This window comes from Xiphophorus maculatus, chromosome 19 (genome assembly GCF_002775205.1).
Source record: "Xiphophorus maculatus strain JP 163 A chromosome 19, X_maculatus-5.0-male, whole genome shotgun sequence".
Taxonomy (NCBI): Eukaryota; Metazoa; Chordata; class Actinopteri; order Cyprinodontiformes; family Poeciliidae; genus Xiphophorus; species Xiphophorus maculatus.
Genome location: NC_036461.1, coordinates 20,440,474 through 20,468,222, shown reverse-complemented (window position 1 = coordinate 20,468,222; position 27,749 = coordinate 20,440,474). Strand labels below are relative to the sequence as shown.

General features: G+C 39.9%; 1 protein-coding gene across 2 annotated transcripts in view; it reads left to right on the top strand.

Annotated features, from left to right (window-relative positions):
- The window catches only part of LOC111612295 (mirror-image polydactyly gene 1 protein-like), a 58,229-nt gene that overhangs the window by 9,178 nt on the left and 21,302 nt on the right, over window positions 1-27,749 (top strand). For both annotated transcript variants that reach the window (XM_023353292.1, XM_023353293.1), the window contains exons 3-9: window positions 11,241-11,281; window positions 11,357-11,651; window positions 15,317-15,422; window positions 15,649-15,754; window positions 16,307-16,433; window positions 23,134-23,167; window positions 23,249-23,419. In XM_023353292.1, coding sequence (XP_023209060.1) covers window positions 11,241-11,281; window positions 11,357-11,651; window positions 15,317-15,422; window positions 15,649-15,754; window positions 16,307-16,433; window positions 23,134-23,167; window positions 23,249-23,419 — 880 coding nt within the window. The remainder of the gene's footprint in view (window positions 1-11,240; window positions 11,282-11,356; window positions 11,652-15,316; window positions 15,423-15,648; window positions 15,755-16,306; window positions 16,434-23,133; window positions 23,168-23,248; window positions 23,420-27,749) is intronic.

Below are 27,749 nucleotides of genomic sequence, written 5' to 3'. Positions count from 1 at the left end.
AAAAAGAACCACAAACATTCACCAACTTTTACTCAAAATGCAGAGTTTGGTGCAGCATTTTATTATATGTGACTTTATACAGCAAGTATATTTGATTGGATCATATCCAGTTGAGCCATCAGCATTTATTGCTGACCAAACTAGAAAAGAGTCGACCCCTAAAAACCAACTTCTAGGAAACTATAAGCCTTTTTTAATAAGGCGTAAAAGCAAGATCCCTTTTCCAGATAATGCAGTTACTTTGTTTCGTTCAAATATTGCATGTTTTTTTAGATGTTAAATTTATCTGAATTTATACTTATTAATTGACGATTTGGTCCACATGACAAAAATCTCGATACCACTGACTTTATAAAATCTATTGGTAGCCTTTAGAGGTCACCTAATCTGTAAACTATGTAAATAAAGTTGTTGTGTTTCTGGCCTCAAAGGTTTGTTAGAGAACATCAGGCAGTAAGCAGCGCCATGGAGACCAAGCAGGCCAGCAACACACCACGGAGGAAGTGGAGAAGTTTAAAGTAAAGTTAGAATGTAGAGCAACAGGAGCTGCCTGTGCTAACTCTGGATGAGCTGTAGAAAGGTGGTGAAATCTGGAAAAAAGTCTAGAAAAAAGTCCAGATTCATACTTTTTGGATTTTACAGCAGCGATGTGGAGAAAGGTCATTTTAGTGTGACGTAAAACTAACCCCACGCAGCGACCCTGAACACACCACTCCTACAGTGACACCTAGTGATGGCAGAAACATTCTTGGTGGAGGACAGGAGCTTATGGAAGTTGAGGGAAAAAGAAATTCAGTTAATTTCTTTTTTTCTTGCAAACACAACTTCCATTTGCTCAGATAATTTGAAATCATAATATAGGTAATTATTTCCAGTCTGGTCAGAAGCAGGGCTACATGATTTCAGGAAAAATAAAGCCAAAATAAAGTCAACTTTCCAATCAAAAATGGGCCAGAATTCTAGTATCTAGATGTGCAAAAGCTCTAATCAGCCTGTAGCTGGACCTGCAGCGAAGGTTTTGACTCACAGCAGATGAGTGGAAATGCACATCACACTTTTCAAATTTTTTATTTTTTACATTGGTTTGTTAAGTTTCTCTAAGGTTTCTGTGGACGTTGCTTCTCAGTATCTCTAAATGATCTCGGTTATCAAGCATGCTGCTGAGGTTGAGTTCCTGCTACTGGAACTCCTGCTGCTCCTGCTGGCAACACAGTAGAACTGCAACTGCTTCTCAGGACTCGTCATAGCTGGAGTAAACCGACTGTGGGATGAATTCTGTGAGGTTGAACACGGCTGATTTTTGCGTGGCATTAGGTAGTTATTATCAGTATGAAATTTGTAATTGCAACTTTATAACCCGGTCCAGGAACATGACGTCTGTAGGTTAGATGGAGCGTTAGTAAAGTAATGGTGCCTTGTTTATGTGAGGCAGGCAGAGCCAAGGTCGTTTACATTTGTGGAAAAATGGAAGCACTTATTCTGAGTTTAACTATTAATACAATAATTAGCAAGCATTTCTGGGTGTTCAGAAATGCCTTTATGTATTATAAAGGTTTAAGCTGAAACATAGCTTTAAACCTTTAAAATACATAACAAACATGGATTAAGTTCATTGTCTGTTTGCTCCTTTTAATGAATGTGTTGGTTCAGCTTTAGTCTCGATTAAAATGTCATTTTCTTTAGATGCTTCAGCACCAGCTATGTAAACAATATTCAACATGTTTCTGTCTAGAAAAATCACCAAAATTGGACGTTTGCATAAGCCTGATTATGAATATAAGCGGAACCTAAATGGAACCCAGCTTTAGTATGTAACTTGGTTTTAATGTCACTACAATCAAGAGAAGCAATTTATGTTTAACTTTTATTCAGTAGTGAAGAAAGAATTTTTCACATTTTCAAATAATAGTTACAGTTTATTATGTTTTAGAGCTTTGAAAAGATGCTTGAAAAGAACTGACTGGAGATTTTCAGTTAATTAATAAAAATCAGCAGATATTGTATACAAGTTATGCAATAACACAAACCACGTGAAGAGGGTCAAGGTTGTCATTTAGGAATTTTTCAAGAAGTTTGCATTGCTAGTTGAGAATTTAAAAAAAGTTGTTGTCACTTTGAAGTTGTTTGATTTGTAGATGGTCCGGTGTACAAGTTGTCCCTGAATGCACCTTAAAGGCTGAGCTGTTGGGCTATCCCGTCTCCTTAGAGGGAATCCTGCAGACATGTCTGCTGCTGTGCTGTCGGGTTTTAAAGCTGCGCAGCGGACCACAGATCCCCACTCAGTTCTGCACATAAACATTCTGCAGATGTTCAGGTATAAAACAAGGCTTTATCTGTTTGGCACACACGTGTGCTGATCCAACCGGCCTCTACCCTATATTTTAATTAACACCAATTTATTAAAAACCTTTTTGTTCTTTTTCTCTTGCAAGCACAACTTCCATTTGCTCAGATAATTTGAAATCATAATATAGGTAATTATTTCCAGTCTGGTCAGAAGCAGGGCTACATGATATCAGGAAAATGTAAAGAGCTGAACTGTGTTTTTATCTTTCTGCTTTGAATTTGTCCTTCTGCAACCTAGTTTAGCTTTTCTTTTTTTTGTACAGTAGATATTTTAACATCCAAAAGTTCAATAACTTTTTCATTAATGACAAAATTCCAAGTCAACTTTGTACAGCAGATTTTAGCAGCAAACCAGTTCATAGTGCTGTACATGATGAAAATATAACATAATGAACAATCAAAAAAAACATTTCATCATATTTGAAAAGAAGAGGCAATGGAAGGTTGGAATCCAGGCTGAAATATATTTTTTCAGTTCTTCTTGACCAAAGAAACTCTAAACAAATGGATTTTTAGTCTAGATTTAAAGGTACTTAGTGTTCCAGCTGTTTTGCAGTTTTCTGAAAGTTTGTTCCAGATTTGTGGTACATAGAAGCTGAATGCTGCTTCTCCATGTTTGGTTTTGGACACAGAGCAGAACCAGAACCAGAAGACCTGAGAGGTTCTGGAAGGTTGATCCAACAACAGCAAACTAACAACAATATTTGAAAGTCTATTCGTTCAGTGGTCTCGGTCTTCCTGGTTTTAGTCAGAACACCAGCAGCAGCGTTCTGATTGATTTATTTTTTTTAGGCAGACCTGTAAAGACACTGTTGCAGTCAGTAATCAATGTGACTAAAGATAAACACATGGATGAGTTTATCTAGATCACACTGTGACATTAGTCCTTTAATCCTACAAATGTTCTTCAGTGGTTTGAATGCCGACTTTGTGTCTGTCTTTATGTGTCTCTGAAGGTTCAGGATGTAGTCAATCAATACACCCAGACTTCAGCATGATCTGTAGTTTCTAGCTGTAATAACTGAAGCTGTCCGTTGACTCTAGATTATTCCTCTTTAGGTCCAAAGATAACTTAATTTTTGTTTCTGTTCAGCTGAAAAATTCAGTTTGGATTGATTCGTAATGTAGAGCTGTGTGTCATATGCGTAGTTATGGTAACTAATCTTATTTCCTGTTATAATCTAAGACGGTAGGAGCTTATAGATATTAAATAGGAGGAGTCTTAGATTTGAACCTTGGGTACCCCATTTGTGACTTCTGTCTGCTGTGATGAAAAGTTATCTATTGAAACAAAGAAATATCTGTCTTTTAGGTTAGACTTGAGTTGGTCCGTTACTGTACCAAAGAGACCAGCCCAGCTCTCCAATCACAAATAAAATCAAAGTGCAGTGAGTCGAAATAGGACATTATGCATGGAGGACAATGAAGTCTTGGTTATTAGATGGATCTATTGCCTCAGTCTGATATTGATCCAAGAAGACCAAATGTTACCAGATCCAATGCCCATACTGGATCAGGTTGATCCCAACTCTAATTAAAAGGACATGTTCAAGTCAAAGATAATGACAAAAGTTTTAAAAAGGCATATTAGTATGATCCAGAGGCTCGACAAATAGTTCCTACAGTGTTCAGAAACCAAAAATAAAGTCTAATAATCCGAAACAAACCAGGTGCCAGCTTTAAAAGTGTGGGACGTTTGAGCTGGGCTCTATCAAAGGTTCTTTTTCCAGAAGGCACACAAACATGTGAACACGCACACACATGTGAACACGCACACACACACACCCGCACACATGCACAGTGTGTTTAAGAGCTTTAATTTATTGACCAAAGCAGACTGAAGAGTGAATAAGAGGAGAGAGAGAGGAGACGATTGTATGAACAGTCTTTAATCTGCTAAGTGGGTGGTCTATAAATACAAACACACACACACACACGCATGCCCACACACGCACACCCCCACACAAGTTCGTATTTCTACCCATATTAGGACTTTGTATTGGCTTCCATTTATTTTACTAACTGCATTGATGTCTAACCCAAACACCTCCCCTGACCCTCCCCATTAGTTTGTTTGTAATCTTAACCAAAACCTTAATCCACAGCACACCTGTAAACCTAACCGCTAACTCTAAAGTGTCTACATGCACTCGCACACGCACACACACGCACGCAATCCCTAATGCCAAAACAACATTTCCCTTCATGGGGACCAAGAAAATGTCCCCACAAGGAGCAGTGGCCCCACAACCCCACATTGTAGACAGAAATAGATCCCCACAAAGACATAAGAACCTGGTACGCACGCACCCCCCCCCCCACACACACACACACACATCCATACACGCACATGCACGCATGCAAGCTATCTCTGCCATGCTTTTTCAGAACAGTGCATTGACTTCAATTCATTGAGAAGTACTGAAAGTTGAACTCTGACCCTTCACCCATTCTACCCAGCACTGCCCTTCACACCTTCACCCTTCTATCTAACCAGAACCTCTGCCTCATCAGAACCAGACTTCTGTGTCCTTGAGGATGACTGGTGACGACAAAAGTCTTTTCAGACCAGAAGGTTCGAAGGAATCTCTTTGTCATAAGAACAAAGAAGCCGCGTTTTCTACAGTTATATCTAATGCTATAGCAGCTGGACAAAGAGTAGACTATAGAGGAGATGGAGGGTAACTCCACCATCTGCATGCATTTTTGTTTTTGGTGAAAACAGTATGAGGAAACATAACAAACTGAACTACTTGATCTCTGCTTATATTGCATTATTTTCACTGCTTTAACGCTGTTCAGCAGGTAGCTGATTATATAACGGTTACTAACCTGACAGTTATATCTAATTCAAGTATTTGTTTCAAACATTTCATGTTGTGTAAAACTGATTTGGAAATGTTTCCTTTGGCAAAATTAATTTAGCAGCGATGGGATTTATTTTTGCTAATTTTCTTATTTCATAAGGAACCAGAACCTGTTGTCTGTATGATTTTCGCCTTCCAAAAAGAACCCGTGAAAGGCGAAATCCGTGAAGTAGTTGCCTTTATGTTTTTTACAATTATTATACAGCATAATTAAATATTCTACATTGAAACCAAAGAACAAAACCTGTTTTCAGGCCCAAGCATTTTTTAAACAAATAGAACACTTTCTTACAAATAACTACAGTAAAATAATAATTGTAATCATCAATACGAAGTACAGTGGGACAAATTGTGACTCGATTATTTCACTGTTCTTCTGACTGTGATGCTGCGGCCTGACTCCGCTCTCTAGTGTCTTTTTCTTCTGAAGCCTGCGGTGCAGGTGTGTGTTTTCAAGAGAAGAACATAGTTGTCGGTAGTTGTTGTTGTTGTTCTTTTTTCTTCTGGGCAAAAATATTTGCCAAAATTTGCCAAGCTGTATATTTAAATACCGTAACGTTATTGGCACACAGATAGAGAAGAAGCGCGGAGACTGTTTAGCCAATCAGGACGCAGAACACAATGCACTGTGAAGAAAAACTGCACAAAAAACTCTACAAAGCAGCGAGGCCGTGAAAGGAGAACCATGTTATAGCGAGGGTTCACTGTACATCATTTTCACCAATATTCCTCATGATGCCATCAATTTTGCAGAGAGTATTTAACCTCTCCTGCAGTTAAACATCCCCCGCACCATGATGCTGCCGCCCCCATACTTCACAGTAGGGACTGTGTGACTTCTGAAATGTTTTAGGTAACCCTGAGCTGAAACAGGAAGTGCTGGTTCTGCTATGATGTCAGACTGTGAGAACGAGGATTCTGCAAATCTGATCATCAGTGATAAATCATCAAAATATCAGAAGAAGGGTTTTGATTCCTGTAATACCCATGAAGATGTATACATAACATTTTTTTTTAGAAGGGGATAAATTGAACAAAACGTCAATTAAAAACAGCCATGATTTTAGTTCTTTGTAAATCGATACCCCGTTTATGTTTTATGATCTTTTGACAGATCCACGTCTGATTTCCTGTCAGAAACCAACTTTTTTGGTTGCATAACAGTATAATAATAGTAAAATTTTAAAACTTCAACAAGTATGAATATTTCAGCCTGTAACAATATGTTGAGGTTGAGCTATTTAGTTTAATTTGAAGTGATTCTTTGATTGTTTAACCTTTTATTAAAGGTCATTTGTGGATGAGAATCCATCTTCTTCTATGAAACATTGTTGAATCTGAAGCGCAAACAAACATTCTCACTGAAGAATTTCCTTCGTTTCTGACCTTCTCGAAATGCATCACAGTTTTAGCTTTTTCCACTCACAGGCGGATGGTGCATTTGTGGAGTCTTATTGTTTTTAATATGCATTGACATTGGAAAAATAAACTGTCAATTTCAGAGTTTTCTGTAAAAATCTTTATCAGGGGGCTGAAGTTGTTTAAACATGAAGTGAACAGAAGAGGTTCCACAAAGTCATTTATTGTAAATATGACTTATTTTTATAATGTCATAAAGATTCATCTTTAAGTAAAAAGAGCAAAAAGCTCAGACTGAGGAAGAAATGGTAGCATATACATTTCATGATGCAGGATCATAACCAGAGTGCAAGCACCGCTTTGTGTGCGTGGGGGTGTGTGTATGTGTGTGTGTGTTTTAATATGCATTAGAGGCTTTGGCTTACTGACTATTTTATATTTATTTATCATGTTTCTCTTTTTAAACAGTAGTGAACTTTTTCTGTTGTATGTGAGCTGATACAACATAAGTTCTTTCTGCATAATCTTTGAAGTTGTTCTGAATGAAAAAGTAATTCTTGAATCAGAGAAGAAACAAGAGACAAAACTAGATTAGCTCGATTAATGAAAACTGCTTAAAACTCAGAGATGATCAGATGTTTGTAACTATTGACCAAAGAATTAATCAAGTCAAGTTATTTGAGTAGCTCATTTTAGCAACCATTCAGTTCAAAGTGCTTTACACCATAAACGTGATACAGCAACCACTTAGGAAACAGCAGTAAACATTGCATTTAGTCAAATACCATCATCAATAACTATTAATAACTATCAATGTTCTAGTTATTAAGAATCAAAAGCAGCTCTAAACAGGTGGCCCTGATTAAAGGAACTCGGTGTTTTTGCTGTTTTGAGGAAGTTTGTTATAGATCTGTGGTGCATAGGAGCTGAATGCTGCTTCTTCATGTTTGGTTCTGGTTCTGGATTCAGAGCAGAACCAGAAGACCTGAGAGGTTCTGGAAGGTTGATACAACAACAGCCGATCTTTAATGTTTTCTGGTGCTAAAGCGTTCAGCGATTTATAAACTAACATCAGTATTTTAAAGTCTGTTCTCTCAGCGGAAGGACTTTAGAACTGGGTGATGTTCTCCATCTTCCTGGTTTCAATCAGAACGTTCTCGATTAGCTGCAGCTGTCTAATTTTTTTATTTAATTTAATTTTAGTCAGACTTGTGACTACACCGTTGCAGTAATAAGTGCGACTAAAGAAAAAACACATGATCAGCTGCTTGTATTCCTTTTTTTGGGATATTAAAGTTTAACGTAGAACCTACTTAAAGGGCTGGACCTAGCCCTGCCTTCAAGGCGCAGCTCCTCCTCACAGTTGCAGTTCTCAGGTTTCCAAGGTTCTGCCACAGAGCAGCCCCCCCACCCCTGACCCTCTCACTCCGCTCCTTCAGGCTAGCCAGGTAACATAGTTACTTCATTGTGCTATAAAATGGCACTCTGTGCCTGGAAAATGCATAATACTGCCTCTTTAAAGTGTGAATAAGTGTAAGTGCTAAAATGTGGATCAGGATCGTATATTTGAAGCTGGAATCCAACCATGACTGAAGTTCCAAGAATTATGCAGCTGCTAACAAACCAGCAGGAGATTGATTGGTTTATAGAACCTCATGCATTCAGTGGAGAAACATTTAAATGGTTGTATGTAACTGAAAATATATACCTGCTTGGTCTCAGAAACCTATCTATGGAAAGTGAAGCCTACTGGCTGCGTTGTTTGGTTGTCAGAATAGCAGGACCAACCTCGGGTCTGAAGCTGTGGTATTCATGATGGGATCCATGTTGTGAATCATACTTACTGTATGTTCTCTCTTCAGCATACGTGTATGTGGTGCAAGGGGAGTGGAGGGGGTGGCAGTGGAGGGAGGGGTGAGGATCCTGTGTGTGTCGTCTCTATCCTTGGCTTAATGTCCATATCTAAATTCATGTGCGGCGTGGTGGCAGTGTGGTGACGGCGGGCCGGATCACAGGCGGATTGTGTTGGATTTGACTTGAAGCCTCTTTAATCATCGTAACACCATCATTAATATTCATGCAGTCAGCTGGAACACCCGGCACTCACAGCTCCAAACTTTCAGAACAAAATGTATTAAATACAGCTTAAAAAATTAATGGACTTTAGTTGATATTCCGTAAAAATAAAGGGCGGAGGCAGGGGAACGCACAGCCCCCCTTCTTTTCCCCCTTCTCCTCTGATTGGTTTATGCAGATTGCCTCTCTGATTGGCCTTTGTGTTTTCCCTTTTTTTCTGCAGATTTTTTGAACTTGGACGAGACTTCAAAGCGATTGCGAGGCATGAACGGTCATTTAGAAGGATTTAAGCACATTATCACATCTGTAATTGTACATGAATAATAAGGAGAACTGCAGCGATCAATTAGCTCTGAGTCCACAAAAAGATCAGAAGCATGGGGAGGCAGAGGATGGCAGGAAATTAGAAAAGTTTCAAAGTGAAGAAGAAAAGGCGTCTTTTTAACTGCAATTCGGCTGCTGCTCAGCCGGAGCCGCAGCTTTTGGGATTGTTGTGGTAAACCTGAGTGATTCACACAGAACAGTTGTCAGTCATATTCTCATGGTGTGCCCACTTCTTTAAAAACAAACAATGTTTGTGAGGTATACTCTGAAAATTTCATACATTTTCTGACATGTTTTTCACCTGAAAATTTAGGAATAAAAAGTCAAATATAATCAGCGAGCGGTACTGTTTAATTAGTTATTATTGTTTCTAGAAAGATAATTATCAGAATTTTGTGACCGATTGATGATTTCTGGCTTTAGAAACGCTGTGATGGTGTTGCCAGGACTGACTCGGAGCCTGATATAATGAATAAGAAGAGAAGTGGAAATATTATTTTTCTAGTCTTCCAGTCGATCGCGCTGCTGAGTTTGTGAAAAGAGTCCCTGTAAAAGCAGAGTTCTTCTGTTATTTTGAGCACAGTGATGAAGATGATCCATTTTAGCATTTGTGTTCCAAGTGTGGATAGATTACAAAAACAGCATCTGGATCTGTAGCTCATTACTTTAACTCTGAGATTATCATAAGATGATTCCAAACCAGGCATTAGAGACTCGATTCGATTCTGATTTTTAGGGCCACCATTTAATTTAGAAACGATTTTCAGCTCAGAAACTATTTCCTCTATTATTCAAAAGGACATCTAGACATGCTCTTTAAATTAAGTTACTGACAAGAGAAAAGACGATGTAAGAAGAATATTTATTTAAAGCATTTCTCTATGTTTTGAGCAGTCAGTATCTTACCTGCTCTAGATAATTGTCTTAGTTGAACTTCATGTTAGTTTTCCAACCAACAGTTCTAAAACCAGCTCTAAAACAGTCTGGCTACCATAAAGATGGCTAACAGTGGCTACCTGATATGAAACCTGTACTGCAGGACATAATGCCCCTCAAATCTGTTGTTTTAATGAAAAAACACAGACCTGAAAAGTTAGTAAAACAGTGTTTTCTTGAACTGATATGTTCATGAACTGAAGCCTGGTACGGCTTAGCTGTTAGCTCTAGCCTCCAGGAAAATTGGCTCAAATACATAAAGAGAAATATTAGACTTTTTTTTTTTTTTACTTCAGGTAAAAAAAAAAAAATTATCATAACATCTAATCTGCAGTGATATTTTAAACTGCAGATTTTAGTAAATGGGCAGTTTGTCAGTTTTTCTTTAACCTCTGAGTTTTTTCTTGTTTTTTTTGTTTTGTTTTGTTTTGTTTGTTTGTTTTTTTTTAGTTAATCCCAAAGTAAACGAGGAGCTGCGGCAACGTCTGCCTTTACCTTCCAGACATCACCTTAGCAACACAAACAGGTGGTGCACCACACTCACAATATGCAGTCATGGCCAAAAGTTTTTAAAAAATGAAACACATTTTGTTCGTCACACACGTTCCTGTTTAAGTATTGTCTTATCGGTTTATTCACTTTAGCAATAAACTTCAGAGATTTTTAGTTGAGAAATTCATCAACTTCATTGAAAGTGTCTGTATTGACAGCATTGACTTCACAGGATATCAGTTTCTGGGTCAAAGTCTCTCTGATGGTGTACAAGTTTTGCTTTGAGACACTTCTGAGTGACTCTGCACACATTTTTCCTCATCCTGGATTTTGGGGGTCAAATGTCGAAGCTGGAGAATTTTAACCCAGCTCTTTATTTACGGCAGTTCTTTCAGGCAAAGTATTGAATGATCCCCATACCTGAATAATCTCTGGTAGCTTCACTGTCAACATCATATTGCAATGGTAAAGGGAACGTGACTAGATCGCACTTATTTCCTTGGAGGTACACATTCATTGATGTTTATTGTATTTCTAAGCAAATATTCTCATCTGACTCCATGTCAGATTTATTCTGTATAAACTGCCAGCATAAGAACTGAAGCAGTAAAGTTTATAGGTAACAGATTTCTGTCAGTCTCAGAACCTTTGGGCGCCGCTGAAGGTGCTGCAAGATTTTTGCAGATAAATCTCTGACTTACTGAAGACTATAAGAATTCTAGTCTGATTGATTTTTGGTCTTGGTTGACAGTAAACATCTGATGCGTTTCCTCACTGAGAAGACATGCTGCATCTGTAGGTGTTTAAGAATCATGACTCCCTGTTCTCCATGGTTTACAGGTCAGGAAGCAGCCTGAGCCTGGACCGCAGCTCACCTCAGGGTAAGTCTGTGTGAAGTGTTTTTTCTTCTTTTTCTTTTTCTGTTTTACCGACTTGTTCTTGTGTCTGCCTTTCAGCCCCTTCCTGCCTTCCAGAGTTACCAGTCTGCTGCTGCTCTCCTGGCCCTGACCGGTCCCCTGCCTGGAGGACTGCCTCTCCTGTGTCGCCTCCGTCCATCAGGAGCGCCTCAGCTGCATTGTCTTCAAGCTTACCAGGAGGCAGAGGAGAGATGGAGATGGAGGTGGACATCCTGCAGAGCAGTGATCCTTTTCCTTGGGCAGAGAACTCAGAGAACTGTTTAGATGAAGAAGCAGCATTAAGAGGTCCAAAGAGTCCAGTCTTGGAAAGAAACCTGGAGCCTCCTGGAAACAGGTGAGAGGCTAGTTAGTGTCTGCTACTACTAGTGCTGTAATACTACAGCACTACCATCACTTTTTGTATTGGAGTGATGGTTACACTAAAACAAAAGTTAAGCTAGAAAATGTATCATAACTTCCATTTTGGTTTTTGTTGTGTGCATTATGTTGACCCTTCTGGGCCACCATAAATCTCTGTTGATTGTAGAATTATCCAGATCAGGACTGATCAGCGCAAGTATTTTTCCATTATTATTTAGCATTATAATATTTATTTATATTTTAAATTAGAAATGCACTTAATAAGTAAGGTTGTGATTCTGTGTTTGGTGAACTAGCCCTTTAGCTCTTTGTGGATATGAAGGCCAAATCACTCCACTAACATTTTATTTGTATATTTTCTTCCACTCTATCAGCATTTGTTTTTTCTGCCATTAGCATGAAATGCTGCTGAACAAACAGCTTAACAAAAGTCGGCCTCTTTTTACATTGTTTGTGCTCCATCTTCTGCTTTGCTTTTGTATTGCCAGGCGTCCTGATGAGCAGCTGGGATTAGTCGACTCTGTCAACCAATAAAGACTAATCCAGGAAAATCAAGAGTCAGACATCGATACACACGGTTTAAAGTGCATGCCTTCATATCCGGGGCTATTAATAACAGCTTACATGTTTAACCAGACAAAGTGACATGACAAAAGGCAGCCAGGTAGTTTTTTGCAAGACAAACATCTCTTGAGGAGAAATGTTGCATTTCGAGATTACAAGATATTTGAGCTGCAAAAAGCACTTTTCACAACAGTAGCTATGCTAATATATCATTTACATAAGAATGAAAATAAATCTTGTGGTTATTGAGGATTTAAAAGCAGAATGTACAGCGAGAACTGGACAGGGCCTAAAACAAACTCTTGAGGAACTCCTCAAGTAATTAGTGGGACGGCCGGACAATGTGTATTCACTCTTCAGACAAAGTTCATTCTGTCAAGATGACCTGAACACTGTAAAGTAGACGCTTTAATGTCTGCACACCGTTTGTTCTGTTAAGAAAGTGGTTATTTGCTGTAGATGAAAGCTTATAAAAGATTTCTTCATTCTAGAAAATGATAGATTCAAAGTGTCTGTGCTATATACGTAGTTCATAGGCTGCCTTTTGTTTTTATTTTTCCATTTTATTCCTGTATGAGTCACTTTTCGGTGGCTGTGATATTCCATTCATCTCAGATTCATCACTCATCAAAAAGAAATTTGAAAAATGAAATATTTGTGGAAAATAAATTGTGCCTGTTGAGTTTAGATGTCAGTTGAAGTTTTACGCATCAAGTTAAATGAAGAAGGTTGAAACCTTCATCAAAAGCAAGAAATCTGTACAGGGATAAAAACGTTTTTACAGCACTGCAGCTTTATTATTAATGACATTCAATCTTAATGGAGTCAGAAAGAACTTGTTGGAAACGTAAAGTATTTTTGTAAATTAGAAAACAAAATCTTACAGAAATAAAATGAAATGGCAGAAATAGGTTATTTTTTACTGCAGCTTTTATCAGAGCACTGGAAAAAATGAAGAGTCCACTGCACTGAGCCCCACTAAAAACCTCCTGGTTATTCCACCAAATATTGATTTCTGAACTCTTCCTGAGTTAAAACATTCGTGTTGTTGTTTCTAAATGAATATGAATTTGTTTTCTTTGCATTATTTGAACACTACTTCTTTTTTGTTATTTTGACCACTTCTCCTTTTCTACAAATAAAAACTACTACATTTTTGCTTGGAATTTTGGAGACATGTTATCAGTAGTTAGAATAAAAGAATATAATGGAATAGAATAAAAGAACAATGTTCATTTTGCTCAAACATATACCTGTCAAAAGTAAAATCAGCTTCTATGGATATGGAGAAAAAAAAATATCTGAGAAAACATAAAATTAACATTTGAAATTGCAGTAAAAAAAAAAATCAAGTTAGAGTAGTAGGAGAAGAAATTGAGAAAAAGTGATCCGTTTTTCCTCCAGTAGCCTGAGTGTATAGCAGCATAACAGAGATGGCTCAGAATAACCAAAGCCAGTCTATCTATAGGCCTCGTCAAAAAGGAAAGCTTTAAGCCTCGTCCAGGACCTGATTGAGTCATAGTGCAGTACAACATTGTCAACAATATGGGATTATTGTTAGGTCAGACTGGGTAGTTATCATGCAACACCAGTTCTTACTTATATTCCAAGTGCAACATCCCACATGTTAGTAGTGAAACTTGGAGGAGGTCTGGCTGACCTTCCAGCTTTTACAATAAATAAGAGAGATCGTCGATGTCATCTACCTGAGCTACGTTAGTTAAATAATAATAATATTGGAAATCCTATAATATGTGTACTTATTTTTAAGGATTAATTTTGTGTCTGCCGAGTTGTGCCACAAAAAGATTTATTAAAAAGTTTATTGCTTTTCATTGAAACCCCATCTTTTTTTTTGTAGATGCGGTGATTCATGTTAATGCGTCTCTTCTTTCCGATTCTTTTTCAAATAAACGTGTGGAGCAGTTGGAGGTGCTGCGCTGTATGAAGTGCTAGCTGATAAATTTAGCCTTTGATTTGATTAGCTGAAGTGCTTGAGGGCCGTATAGAAATAGGAAGCTAGTAAAAGCAGCTGCAGCAGGAGGGGGAGCAGTTGATTAGAATGAGCTGATATAATAAAGTCAGAAACAGTCAATTACAAAATACAGTGTCACTCATATTTCAGTGCCTTATTTACCTGCTTTATTACACTAAGAAGCAATCTGACCTTTAAGGTAATAAGGGAGAATTACAGGCGAACATCAGTCGGTGCTTATTAAATCTGCTGCCTGCACTTCTGTGCTCCAGATCTGATAATGTGAGGGCGCAACCTCACTTTAAAACACCTAACAACACACAGGAGGAAACTAATGAAACACACGGAGGTGACGTCTCAGGAGACCTGACCAAACACAGCTAAACTGACCAGGAGTCGCCTCCCTGCCTGCTACTGTAGAAACTTCAGCTTTGTCTGTTCAGACGGAAACATTCAGAAACTACCAGTCAGTCAATTCTAAAAATAAAAATAAAAAGTTACCAACACGCGCCATGGGGATTTTTCTTTTTGCCGTTTTTGCTCAAGTCTGCTCCTGGAGCATGCATACCTTGGGTGAGATCATGTAAATATTTGGTCATCTGTTGATCTGTCCTGAGTTTTTCAGTTTGTATTTTTCTGTTTTTTTTAATTGCTTTATTTCTATGCCTTCTGTTGAATTTGTTCTTCCATGTTTTTTTTTTTCTTTTTATTTCATCAAGAGTTTGCATCAATTTTCACAGAACTGTTGCATTTGTTGCTGCCACTTGGCCAAGATCCCTTTGAGGAAGAGGTTTTTAATCTCAAGTTAAATAAAAAAATATATAATATTTAAAAATATGTATATGTACATAGGAAAGATATTATATACACTGTAAAATATCTTTCACTAAGTGAATGATGTTGCATAAATAAATGACCTTTTCAATAACAGTCTAATTTATTGAATATGACTGTATAAACATTTGATGCCACAAATATAATTTCTACTGAAAGGAAGTCACTGTTTATATTTACTCTGTTTCTCAATAATTAAGACACTGTTCCCTTATGGATCCTACTGAGACGCTGATGGATTAAATGAGCTGTTTGGTTTTGTTCAGCTCTCCTCAGATCTCTGCCTCCAGCCCACATCAGACTGTGGATCCAACCCGAAACATCTCGTTCTTACTGAAGGAGCTGGACGCCATGAGGGAACTCAACAACAAGGTCAGAAGACCCCCTGTTTTCATTCTAGCAGTTCTCCTGCAGACTGTGTCCATTAGATGGGACACGTCTAGCGTCCCCTTTTGTCCCCCTGTCAAAAGTTAGAACTTGTTAGGAAGATTGTGTACTTGGGCACATAACTGAACTGACTTTAGGCCTCGATTGACTGCTAACCTGATAGCCAGAGTGAATTTCTTGGGAGCGCTCTAACTCAGAAACTGCTTATCAGCTTCAAGGGCAGGTGGTTCAGAAGGAGAAGGAGCTGCTGCAGAGAGAGGTGGACGAAGAGCTGAAGGAGCAGCAGCGAGAGGCCCGACACTGGGAGAGACCCATGGGTAAGGAGGCGGAGGTCAGCTCATTAGCAGAACATTGGCTCCCCTGAGCTGAAGGGAGGGACCAGAGAGCCTGTCTGAAATTAGAAAATCTAAAAATTATATTCAGTTAGATTTGTTTTCTGAAACAAGAGCTGCAGTCTGAGATGGGTCCTGGTAGAAGCCCACACAGAACCCTTCAATAACCAGCAGAGTCTCCTGGCTCTCAGTCTCAAATGAGCTGTGGTCATTTCTGTGTTATTACTGCTGAAACACACACACACACACACACACACACACACACACACACACACACACACACACACACACACACACACACACACACACACACACACCATGTAGCAGTAAGCATGTCTGCACTGATTGGCGGACACCTTGAGGAATACCCCGTTCCATTAGTTTCTACACAATTCACCCAAACCGATCTCTTCGTCTCTTCGGTTTCTTTACGTTTTCAGTAAAATGATTTTGAAAGGAAATGTTTTGCAGTTTTGTTTTTGCTAAAACCAGGATTTCTGACCGGTTCTTGTCTGCCCCATCTCATTGTTTTTTCAGAGGTACTAGAGGAGATGTTGGCGGCTCAAAAGGACAGAGACCAGGCTCTGATGTCACGACTGCTGCTGGCCAATGAGGAGAGAGATGAAGCTTTACTCCGTGCCCGCCGGCTGCAGGAAGCTGCTGGGTATGATTCCAACAGTTCATGAAATACTGATAACTATAATGCACAGTATTTTTTCATGTAAGTGGTCATGAAGTCGTAATGAATGTTCTATTTATTTTCCCACAGACTGCCAATGTGCAATATGTGTAAATAATATTTGTGTTGTTCTTTTACATAAATGTAGGTCAACTGTAGAAGTGGTTTATTTGCTGAAATATTAAGACAAACTAAAGCATAATTTTAGCACACATCAATATCATATTTAGACCATGGTGGTCTTGTTAAGATTAATTAAAATCTAAATCTACCTGTGGTATGAATAATTCTGGGCTTACCTGTCTACATGCTGCCACTGGTATTTGGTTTAATTGGAAAAATTATGTGTTTAATTCTATTGCACCATCCAGACACAAAGCACTTTAAGGAGAGAAAAAGAAAACAACAAAGCATAAACATAAAAACATAACAGGAACAGATGGTAAAATACATATTTGTATCCATAACTGACTGGATGTTTGAACATCCTTCTTATTTAAATGAGTAAATAATTTAAATAAGAAGGATAATCACTCTCATCATGATTAGAGTTGGTTGAAGTCCAGTTTTTAAACAGTCGAAAAGATAAAAATGTTATGAAAATGGAAATTTGGTTTACATAATTGTCAAATGCCTCCTTGTAAAATGACAGACATGACATTACATCATAAACATTCAACATTCGACAAAGAAAAGTAGAATTAGTGTTTTGGATCAGTGTTCTGTCAGAACACCCAGGGGGTGCAGTGGGCAGCCCTGTTACCTTGCAGCAAGCAGGTTCTCTGTACGAATCCCATTCATGTGGTGCCTGGTTTTCATTAGTGATTCTAATAAGTGAAATTGGTGGGATGTTTCTGTAAGAATGACCAAACACAGCATTGCTATCTTGTTTTTTTTTGTTTTTGCTTAGCCAGAAAATATGAACTAGAACATTATGAAATTCCTTGTAGTTTAAAGGAATGCTAATTGTGACCAAAGTAAATGAAATGATCATTTAACATTGGTCCTTTGCAAATATGAATTGTGCTTATATATAAACTTACAGTTTTAGGAAACCCCTATTGAGGTTTTACACTTGGGTCCTTCCTCACCATGGATATGTTTGTGATATTTTTAGAGGGACTGAAAGAGAGCAGATCTTACCGTGAACAAACTCTCTTTAACGCATTTGGGTCATTGAGACGCATCTCATTCGCTGTCAATTTGGTAGCAAAACTTATTTGATCAGGCTGTGATAAACAGTTGTAGTACGTTGGTAACATGCTAGCTAGTGTTAAAAAGGGAAGACAATGATGGGCAACCATGGCAGCCGGTGACAGCTTTCTGCAATCAGGTTGCGTACTCAAAAATAATCCCTCTACTGACTTGATGGTTGGTAGACTTCTGTTTGGGTTGCAGAACTGATGAACCAAATGAAGCAGCTTTGACAAATTGACACTGTAGAGTAAGAGTGAGTCATTCTGAGGAGAGCTTCTCTCCTAGTTCATCACACTCTGTTCATTTTTGGTATCGGAAAGCTACCACGGTGTGTTTTCTAAGACCTCCATGTTTGTTTGATGTTGTTCCAGTGACCCGTCTGTAGACCAGCAGTTTCTCTGAGGAAGATCTGTCGTTTTCATTTATTTACATGGGAAACATGTTTAGCGTCTGCTGAAGAAGGATCACAAGCTGCCACTGCTCTCCTCTTCCTCCCCCCTTCATTATGCACCTCCTCACTCTGGTTTGAGGGCTGTGAAATGAGCTCTTGTCTTCTTCAAGCAGCAGCCAAATAGACCAGAAAATCTAATTAGAATTAAACCCCCTCTTCCTAGTTCTTCTTCCTTTGCCTCAAACACACCCACCCTCACACCCCCAGAGTGAGAGGGTAATTGATATTGGAGGCCACAGTCCTTTTTTATGAGGACAGAATATGGAGGAGCATGTTCCATCTGTCAGGACTCAGAGTGTGTGTCAGTTTTTGTTGGTGTGCGTGTGTGTTTTCCAGTGGCAGGAGGAAGCCTTGAATACCTCAGTGAGTGTGCTGCAGTGTGCCGCTTCATGTTGTTGTGTGTTAGTGTGTGGGCATTAGCATGTGTGTTTTGCTGATTGAGGAGGTGACCTCAGGGAATGTGTGTTTCATGTCCGTGTGTATAAAGCGAGGCTGTGCTTCTTTTTCTCCTGAAGTTCCTGGCTGACAGTTTGCTGGACAGTCTCTCAGCCGCTGTAATTATTTTAGGATTCTTGTGGACCAAAAAGCTCAGACAACCAGAGATGTTTGTAGACCGTCACGCTATTGAGTGTCTGCCTAGTTGTTTCATTCACTAACAAGTTTTAAAAGACAGGAGCTCAGCCTAGAAGAGGTAGACCACATGGAATCACAGGACTGGGTCAGAGGTCGCTGGGGTGCACCGATGCCCCCATCTGTCTGCCAACCTCCAAATTTCATGTGATCTTCAGATTAGAGCGCCATCAGCAGGCAAGGTGGGTGAAATGCCTTGCCCAAGGACACAATGACAAAAGAACTGGGAAGAGACTCAAACCGGCGAATTACCGATTGCAGGAAGAACTCCTACCTCTGTTCCCACCATACCCCCCATTAACCAGAGATGCCACCATTCCAGTGGCACCTGCCATCATGGAACGGCTCATGAATAGAGTCTGGATTGTCTTGGGTGTGATGTTGGCACTGCAAGCTGGCAATCCCATGATGACCGGAGTGACAGAGCAGAGTCATAACATCTTTGCAAGGCCATTGAAGTAGACTTCTATTGCATGTGGGCAACGATTGGTAATGGCATGACATCAGACCTGGGTAGCGCTTTTCAGGATGCTTTTCATAAAGTCAGTTTTTTCCATTCACCCGCACATTCACTTTCTGATAATGGCACAGCTACCCTGGGGCAGTCTGACAGAAGCCAGGCTGTCATACCGCCCCATCCACCCTTCTGACCAAGACCAGCAGGTGATGGTAGCCATTGGAGCTCAATGATCAGAGGGATGACATGTCCTCTGGTAGGCTGGTTGAAGAACAAGGCAGATGCTCCCTGGTGAGGAAAGAAAGAAGTCAGACTGTAAGAAGCCCGACTGTCTGCACAGCTGATGCACACAGCCTGCTCCACTCCTACCTGTCACACATCCCAGAAGATTTGCACTTGACTCACACTGTGGTTACAACAAGCGACAACATGGAGCTGGAATATGTTACACAAAAGCTAAAAACAACAAAACTTTTGTTATACACATTTTCACGTGTATAAAGTGTGAGTGACACATTGTTTCACTACTAAGCCAGCAGAGTAGTCAGAGATCTGGAAATACTTTAAACTGATAGCAGTTACTTCGGGTTTGGGCTTTCTGTTAGTTAGTCAGATCGGATCGGATCGGACTTTGACACGATGTCTATGGGGCCGGGTTGGAATTTTTATGCCCGCTCTAAGATGGACCAACAAAAGTTACAGATTTAAATCTCATGAAGGTACCGTATGTCTATCAGCTTTAATCAGCAAGTGACTGAAATGGGTTTTTTTGAATGGTTATTTTTGTAGGCCATTTTAACATGTGGAATATGCTTTGGTCTAAACTTCTCTGTTACAGTATTCCATCTCCACAGCATGATGCTGCCACCATCATATGTTACTGTGGGGAAAGTGAGTCCATAGGAATGTGCAGTGTTGGGTTTTCACCCCACACACATCACTTTGCAGTAAGGCCAAAACGTTCTCCCACGTAACTTTAACCACCGCTTCAGAGGCTCTGCATTTGTTTGCATACATGTCTAACATTCTGCTGCAGGTCTGTTCACACTCTGACATCCTTGAAACCTCTATGCCTAAAATCATTTTCATGTTGCAATTCATGCCTTGAAAAAGAGGCTTTTAATCTCAATTGTTTTTTTTTGTTTTTTTTATCCTGGTAAAATAAAGGTTAAAAATACAAAAAGTGTTCTTAGACCAGAGAACGGATCGGACAAAAATCACTCTCAGTAAAAACAAAGTTCTGTCAAATAAAGCGCCCCCATATGGACTTACAGAGTAGCAACAAGGGGTTACCCTCCAACCATCTTTCAAGTTACGGAACAAGACAAGAATTTCTTTCAGATTCCCGGGAAGAGCAAACTCCTTCAGATGAAATGAAGGATTTCCAAGAAAAGCAGCTACATCACATTAGATTCTGTCTCTACGAAGGGCACAACTTGTAAAACTTTGTCAAAAGAACAAATGCAGACTGATGGTATTCTCTCTTGGATCTGCTCCCACTAATGGCTGCTCGCGGCGTGCCTGAGTGAAGGTGTGTGGGAGTGGTAATGAAGGCGGCCGAGCGAGCGAGCCAAGCCGAGCCGGGCTGAGCCAGGCTGGATGGGGGTCTGTAAGCAGGGTGTTAGTGGAGCTTTATTGGAGTTGGCCGGTCTTTCATTATCTGCTGTTCCCTGCAGAGCGGAGCCGCCTCGACCACCTTATTACAGTTTATTACAGCAAAACAGCAGCAGACTAAATGAAAAGAACTTCCCAGGAGGAGAGACAGAAGATCAGGTAGTTACTACTAGCTGCACGTCCTCCGTCAAGACTCCTGTCAAGAGGAGGAAGAATCCGAGAACAGCAGAGAGCGGTCCGTTCCAGGGAAGCCTCCACTGCTTCAAAATGAATTCAAAATGACAGATTTTAACACGGACTTTAGGGATCGCAGAACAAAATTATTGCACAGCTGCTGCGTGGCGCTCAGGTAATCTAACAGGCGGTCGCTGTGGTCAGACCAGGAACACAGAGACCAGGAACCTTTGTAGGACCTCAGTAATTGACTACAGGGCACCAAGTTACACCTTTTATTTGTCATTCACAATATACATATTAGCATGGCTTGCATTGCTTTGGCTGGAACTTTTGAAATAAGCTGAATAGTCTGAAGAGCAAACACTGGAGGACGGTTCATGCAGAGTAACAGGAAGAGCAAACGTGTTCTGTAAGTTAAATATATAGACAAGTCAAACACCAGGGTGACGGCGTCTTCTAAAAGTATTTGTATCTCTTCAGCATTTCCACATCTTGTTACATTCCTGCCACTAATTTTTATGGATTTTATGGATTAAAATAGTGGTTAATAGCTAACTGCTGAGTGAAAGGGTTACTCATCCTAATACTTTAATATAAAACTTTCTTTTTTGCTGAAATCTCATCTCAGTTAAAATGTCAAGTTTTGTTGTTTACAAGTGGATTTATTTCTGGAGTTTGACTGGGCCATTCCAACAAACAAGTTTGCTTCTCTCTCAAGCCTCCCACCCCCTAATGTTAGCTCTAGCTGCTTAAGGTCTGACAAGCTTCTCTGTTCTTGCTGCAAAGAAGCTCCACAGCATGATGCTGCCACCTCCGTAATGTACGGAGGTGGCAGTAGTCCCTCTAAATGGTATAATGTTCATTATGGCCAGGCACTTCAGTTTTAGTTTCATCAGAGCACAGGACTGAAGTCTCCAGGACTGAAGCTCTTTGCAAACTTCATTCTGACTTTTTATGCTGCCTCGCTGAGTGGCACAGGATTAGTTTCACTGGATAGTAACTCTCTGCCACGCTTCAACAGCATCTTCTTCATGTCTCTGAGTCTTCCCCATGACTACCACACTCAATTCCTTCAGACTAGCCAGCAGCAAGTAGCGAACACCTGCTGGAAAAGCAACATCTGCCGAGCTCATCACAAGCTACTTCTCAGTGCAAACGTTAAAGGGTTAATAGAGGAGCCGTGTTGTGACGACTTCCTGAAGGCGAAGTTTCAGAAAGAGCAGGAGCTTCTTAAAGAGACAGAGGGCCAGTTTTAAGGCATTAAGTTATAAAGTCATATTTGATATACAGTATATATAGCATTTTTATTACAACTGAAGGTAACTGATTATTGTATAAAATGCCACTATGTGCCTGTAAAATAAAATTCCTGTTTACAGGGGTGTTTTTCCTCTTTACCGTTGCTACATGCCTGCTCATTATGAGGGATTGCTGTTAAGTAATCAACACAAAGCAAGCGTTTGTTTTAAGTCGCTACTCGTTCGTCCAGAAGGAGTGAATTCTGCAGGTTACTCGATGCTCTGCTGAGTTTCCTTAGATTTTAAATTCCCTTGAATGATAAACTGATGCTAACCTGCTGCTTGATAGCATCAGTTGGAATGAATGTATGATTGAACTGAAATAATTTTTTGTGAAATGGCATCACATAAACAAACTTCAATCCTTCAAGTCCCCTGCTTTTTGTATCTTGGAAGTCTTTGCTTAAGCTAAAACTCCATACATCCATTTTCTAACACCCTTGTCCCTAGTGGGGTCAGGTGTTAGCTATCTCCAGCTAACGTTCCGGGCGACAGGCGGTGTACACTCTGGACAGGTCGCCAGTCTGTCGCAGGGCAACACAGACAAACCACCATGCACGCACATACGCACGCACGTAGGGAGAATTTAGAGAGACCAATTAACCTAATTAACGTTACCATGTTTTTGGGCTGTGGGAGGAAGCCGGAGAACCCGGAGAGAACCCACACATGCTTATGCAGAAAGACCCTGGGCCGAGAATCGAACCCAGGACCTTCTTGCTGCAAGGCAACAGTGCTACCAACTGTGCCACTGTGCAGCCTAAACTAAAACTATTTTACACAAATGTTTTAGACATGGTAGATGGTGACAGACCAGCTTTAGAGGCTCCACAAACAGATTATCTACTCTTCTGTTGTCAGGTCGGATGATATCAGCCTGCAGGACGTTGACATGGTGAGCTGACTCATCACATTTTTGGTTTATGCTGGAACTGATGACCAAACCAGGTCCAGTCTGATTGTTTCTGATTCTCAGGACATCAAAGATCTCCTTCAGCATGTCTGCAAAGCCGACTCGGTCCAGGAAGTGAGGCAGTTCGGCTCAGCTCTAGTTCAGTGCGTACGGCTAGCACAGCGGCGAAGGAGTGACATCACTGCTCAGGAGATGAAGGCCGTGATGGAGGAGAGAGACAAATCTGTAGACAAGGTGAGTTTACACATAAGCAGATCAAACATCCGTTTGATTTTTTCTTTTTTTTTATCCTGACAAATTTCCATCTGAATTTTGCCAAACCTTCGAACTGCCTTTGAGGCAAAAACAGTTCTGGTGATTCACAACCCGATGAAAGAAAAACATTTTAAGATAGCATGCCATTTGTTGGGTTTTCTGCTTTCACTGCTACTTTTGTTAAATGTTACATTTAGAGTGATGGTGATTTTTAGTTGAACCGTAGATGGTTAAGCAGGCTCTAGAGAGGCTGTGAAAAAGGTCCAGGATGGGTAGCTAGGATGTCAGTCAGTAGTGAGGTAAATATGTTCAAAGTGTGGAATGGTGTACATCAGGGATCAGTTCTGAGCTCCTTGTTGTAGCTAACGGTGCTGATAAACAGGCTAACAGATGAGGTCAGACCGAAGGGCCAGTGATGTTCACAACAGCAACAGGTGAGAGAGAGAGAGCAGGCAGGATGAAGAAATCGGAGACGAGTGCCAGGAGAAATGCATTAAAGGAACAGATGCAAGGAAGAAAAGAGATGTTAGCATGTTAGCAGGAAGGGAGTGAAACCTGCTGAAGTGGATGTTTGGAGATGATGGAGCTAATAAGAAGAAAGTACTGAAGTTGGCTGCTAATGTTTTTGTTTTCTTTTTTTAAGGAACTAAATGTTATAGCATTAGGAATAATGTCCTGATCTGTTCCTCAGGATGTTCTGAGATTAATCAAAGGAAAAGGTTTCATAGGGATGTGATGTAGAGAAGCATGCCAGCGATGGAGGCTGATAATCTGCTGTGGCGCCCCCTAAAGGAGGACCCCAGAGAGGCGGATAGTTCTAAATTTTATTAGTTCAAACAGTCAAATCTCTGAAAATATTCAACAATCTTTACTAAAATGATAAATTTCTACCACTTAAAGTTTTAATTAAGCTAAGAAAAAATTATAAAGCTCAATAAGGAGGGTTTAATCCACTATCACATCTTATTCAGTCCATGTTTTCACAGCAAGATAGTGATGGAATGGATTTTTTTTTGGCTTAAAAGGGCCAGCAGGTTGATCTGCTGGCCCTATTGTCCTCCATGTGTCTCTGCTTCAACACATTAGTCACATGAGTGAATACCAATAGGGATGCATCAATAAGCTATTTTTCTCCTCTTTCTTTGCCAATTTCCAGTTTGTGGAACTCTAACTTAAAATGATTTTAACTACAGGTTTTCCCACAAAGTTATTTTTTTACAGCAGTCTGTTTAATACACTATTGACGTCAAAATTTGCTTAATTTTAGAAACATTTGAAAATGTCCTTACCGCTAATAAAGTGAGGAGAGCAAATCTGTCCTGTATTGCATGACTTGTGTCTCCTCTGGATATTAGCCAGACACACTTATCAATGCTTTGTGAGTTTGTAGCACAGTTAGCTCAAACAGAATGAAGTAGAAAGCTTCTTCCATCAGCGACAGAACACCCGGATGTAGGAGGCGTGACGTCATGTAGAACTATCTATTCTGATCTTTTCTCTCCTCATAATCTGTGCCTCCACCGCTCTGTGACCTTTAGCATTAGACCTTTACCATTGGCTAGTAAGGGAGTAGAGTGTCATAATGGAAACCTTCTGTGTCTTACGATCAAAACCATTTTTACAAGCAATTATATCACTTATTTTTCCAGAGGTTATACTTTGATATGCAAACTTCTATTAATAAAACACAAAATATCTAATCAGGTTGCTATTTGTACACACACTCATGCATTAATGGAATATAACAAATAATATCTCCTGATTGCTTCAAAAGTCAATCGCTTAAAGATGGATCTAATAATCAATCTAAATGCTACACTTTATTATCGATCCTTTATTTGCCAGCAGAGATATGTCCCACATTTTTTTGTATGTGGTTTCTTATTTATTTCTAAGTTTCTAGCTACAATTTTCATTCTTACTTTAAAGTAGAAAATCCACATTTTCTCCCCCCCTAAGCCCCCATCTCTCCTCTGGAGGCTGATTATGATCAAAGTTCAATTCACAGAGTTTATTACCAAAACCTGCAGAGTGTTGGATTTATTACCCACAATTTATATACTGCTCTCTGTGGGGGTGGGGTTGAAATCAGTAGAAATGAAAAGAGATGAGTCTGGCTGTTGGTGGGATATGAGCGAAATAGAGTTGGCCAGTTGAACGTGGAGATTGGTTGTGCTCCCAGCATGCTCTGCGGCAGGTGGTGGGCTCAGAAGCCCCGCCTCTGATATTTTTCCAGATGAAAAAAAAAAAATCAGATCAGGAGCCTTCATCTGTTTCCTTGCTGTGACTGACAGAGTGCGGTAACCATGGTTACCTAAACTGCTCCAGCATCGCCAAACAGCGGTGGTAACCAAAGCAACTGGCTTCAAAAGAGAATGGGAGGGACCGAAAAGAGAAATGAGAAAGTTCTTCCTGGAAAACATAAAAGCTGAAACTCCTTTCCATAGAGGAGCACCACTGTACCTGTAGCTACACATCAGTGGAGTTCAGATATGTCTAAAATGAATAATGACCCTTTAACATTCATGGCATTTACCAAGCAGGCATAACATTATGACTACAGTTGAAGTCATTAACAATGGTTGTCTGTTCATCACATCACCTGTTAGTGACATGATGAACACTAACAGTGTTAGTGGTTGATTTACATTGCCAAAAATAAAAGACCTCAGACTCGATTTAGACTTTTGCCCTAATGATGTGAGTTTTGACTTGAACTCTTGGTCTGAAGTCTTAAAGGGGCGGTATTGTGTATTTCCTAAACACATAGTGGCATTTTATAACATAATCAAGAAGCTTTGTTACCATCAGTTGTTATAAAAATGCTTCAGATATCAAATATGACTTAAAAGAAACTTCACTTCCTAATTTTACACCTTGAAATTGGGTCTCTGTCTCTTTAAGAAGCTACTGCTCTTTCTGAAACTCAACTTTGAGGAAGTCATCACATCATCACTCCTCTATTAACCCTTTTACAATGTTTTTTTTATGGAAAGGATCATCACCCGCAATTCAGAAACTGCTCCTGGTGAAGGTTTTTTCATAGAAAATAATTGGGTTGTACTGTATGTTTTATATTCACCTAACTCCTCTAATGCTCATGGTCCATTAAAATACACAGTGCATTCCAGTTTATGGTTCTGTATAGCAACAAACCACCCAGGTGTGTTTGCTGGGCATGTGAGCTTCAGAAGGACCATGGCTCTACAGAAGAAGATGCTGCTGAAGGGAATTGCTTACCTGGCACCAGGATGGAGCTTGAGAAAAAGGCAAACAGGTTGAGATAGTGTGATGTAATTGTACAATGATCTGCCGGGAAACTTTGGGTTGATCCAAGGCATGTACACCATGTAGAAACTGGTACAAACCAGTCCGGCCCTTGAGTTATGGCACTGTGGGGACTGTAAACTCACCATTTAACAAGTAGAGCACCGATACAGAACCAATGACTATACCAGGAGTGTAGTCTCTGTTTGAATGACAGCCTACCTGACTCCTGTGCTAATGTACCCAGCTTCTGTACTGTATGAGCTGATAGGGATACAAGGACGAGTAGAAAACACAAAGGTGAGAGACTTTACTTTACTTATGAGCAATAGATGGTCTCATCATGGAGATGTTGCAGCAAATGCTGAGATTTTTTTGTCTTTTAGTAGGTGGTCTCAGATTGTACTATTTGCCAGAGAGTTGTTGTAGATTGTCTTCATTGGCCTCTGAAGTCATTCATAAGACTGTCGCAAGATTTCCGACCCAGTATTTGAACACATTTGTCATTTAATAAGCCTCATTCGGGATGGTTCAATATGTGGACCGGCCTGCTTAGGAAAACAGGACATTGGTTCTGTTTTGTGCAAATGCCAAGGACACTTGTATGTCCTTTGTTTTATCATACCTTTCCTTCTCAGACCAGATCACGGTCTGGTTTTCTTCTAACCCACATAAAACCCCAGAGGATTAAAATTGTTCAACAACCTGTTCCTTCAGAAAATGGATAACAGAGAGAGTTTTTACAAGTCTGTTGTAATTTAAGTGCACTACTGGACCCACTGGAGAACGACACGGATGATGACATTGAGAGGAGAGTGGACATCATTACAATACACACCACTTTTGCAGGGATGTTGTGATTCAAGCTAGGACTGCATGCTGATTTCCAAATGATAAGACCTGCATCACCCTCAAGGAGCTCCTCAATCTGAAAAAGCAGGCATTTAAGGAGGTGGACCAGGAGAAGTTGAGGTGTGTCTAACATGACCTAAAGAAGAGACTGAAGCAGGTGGTGCTGTAAAAGAACAGTGGAGAGTAATTT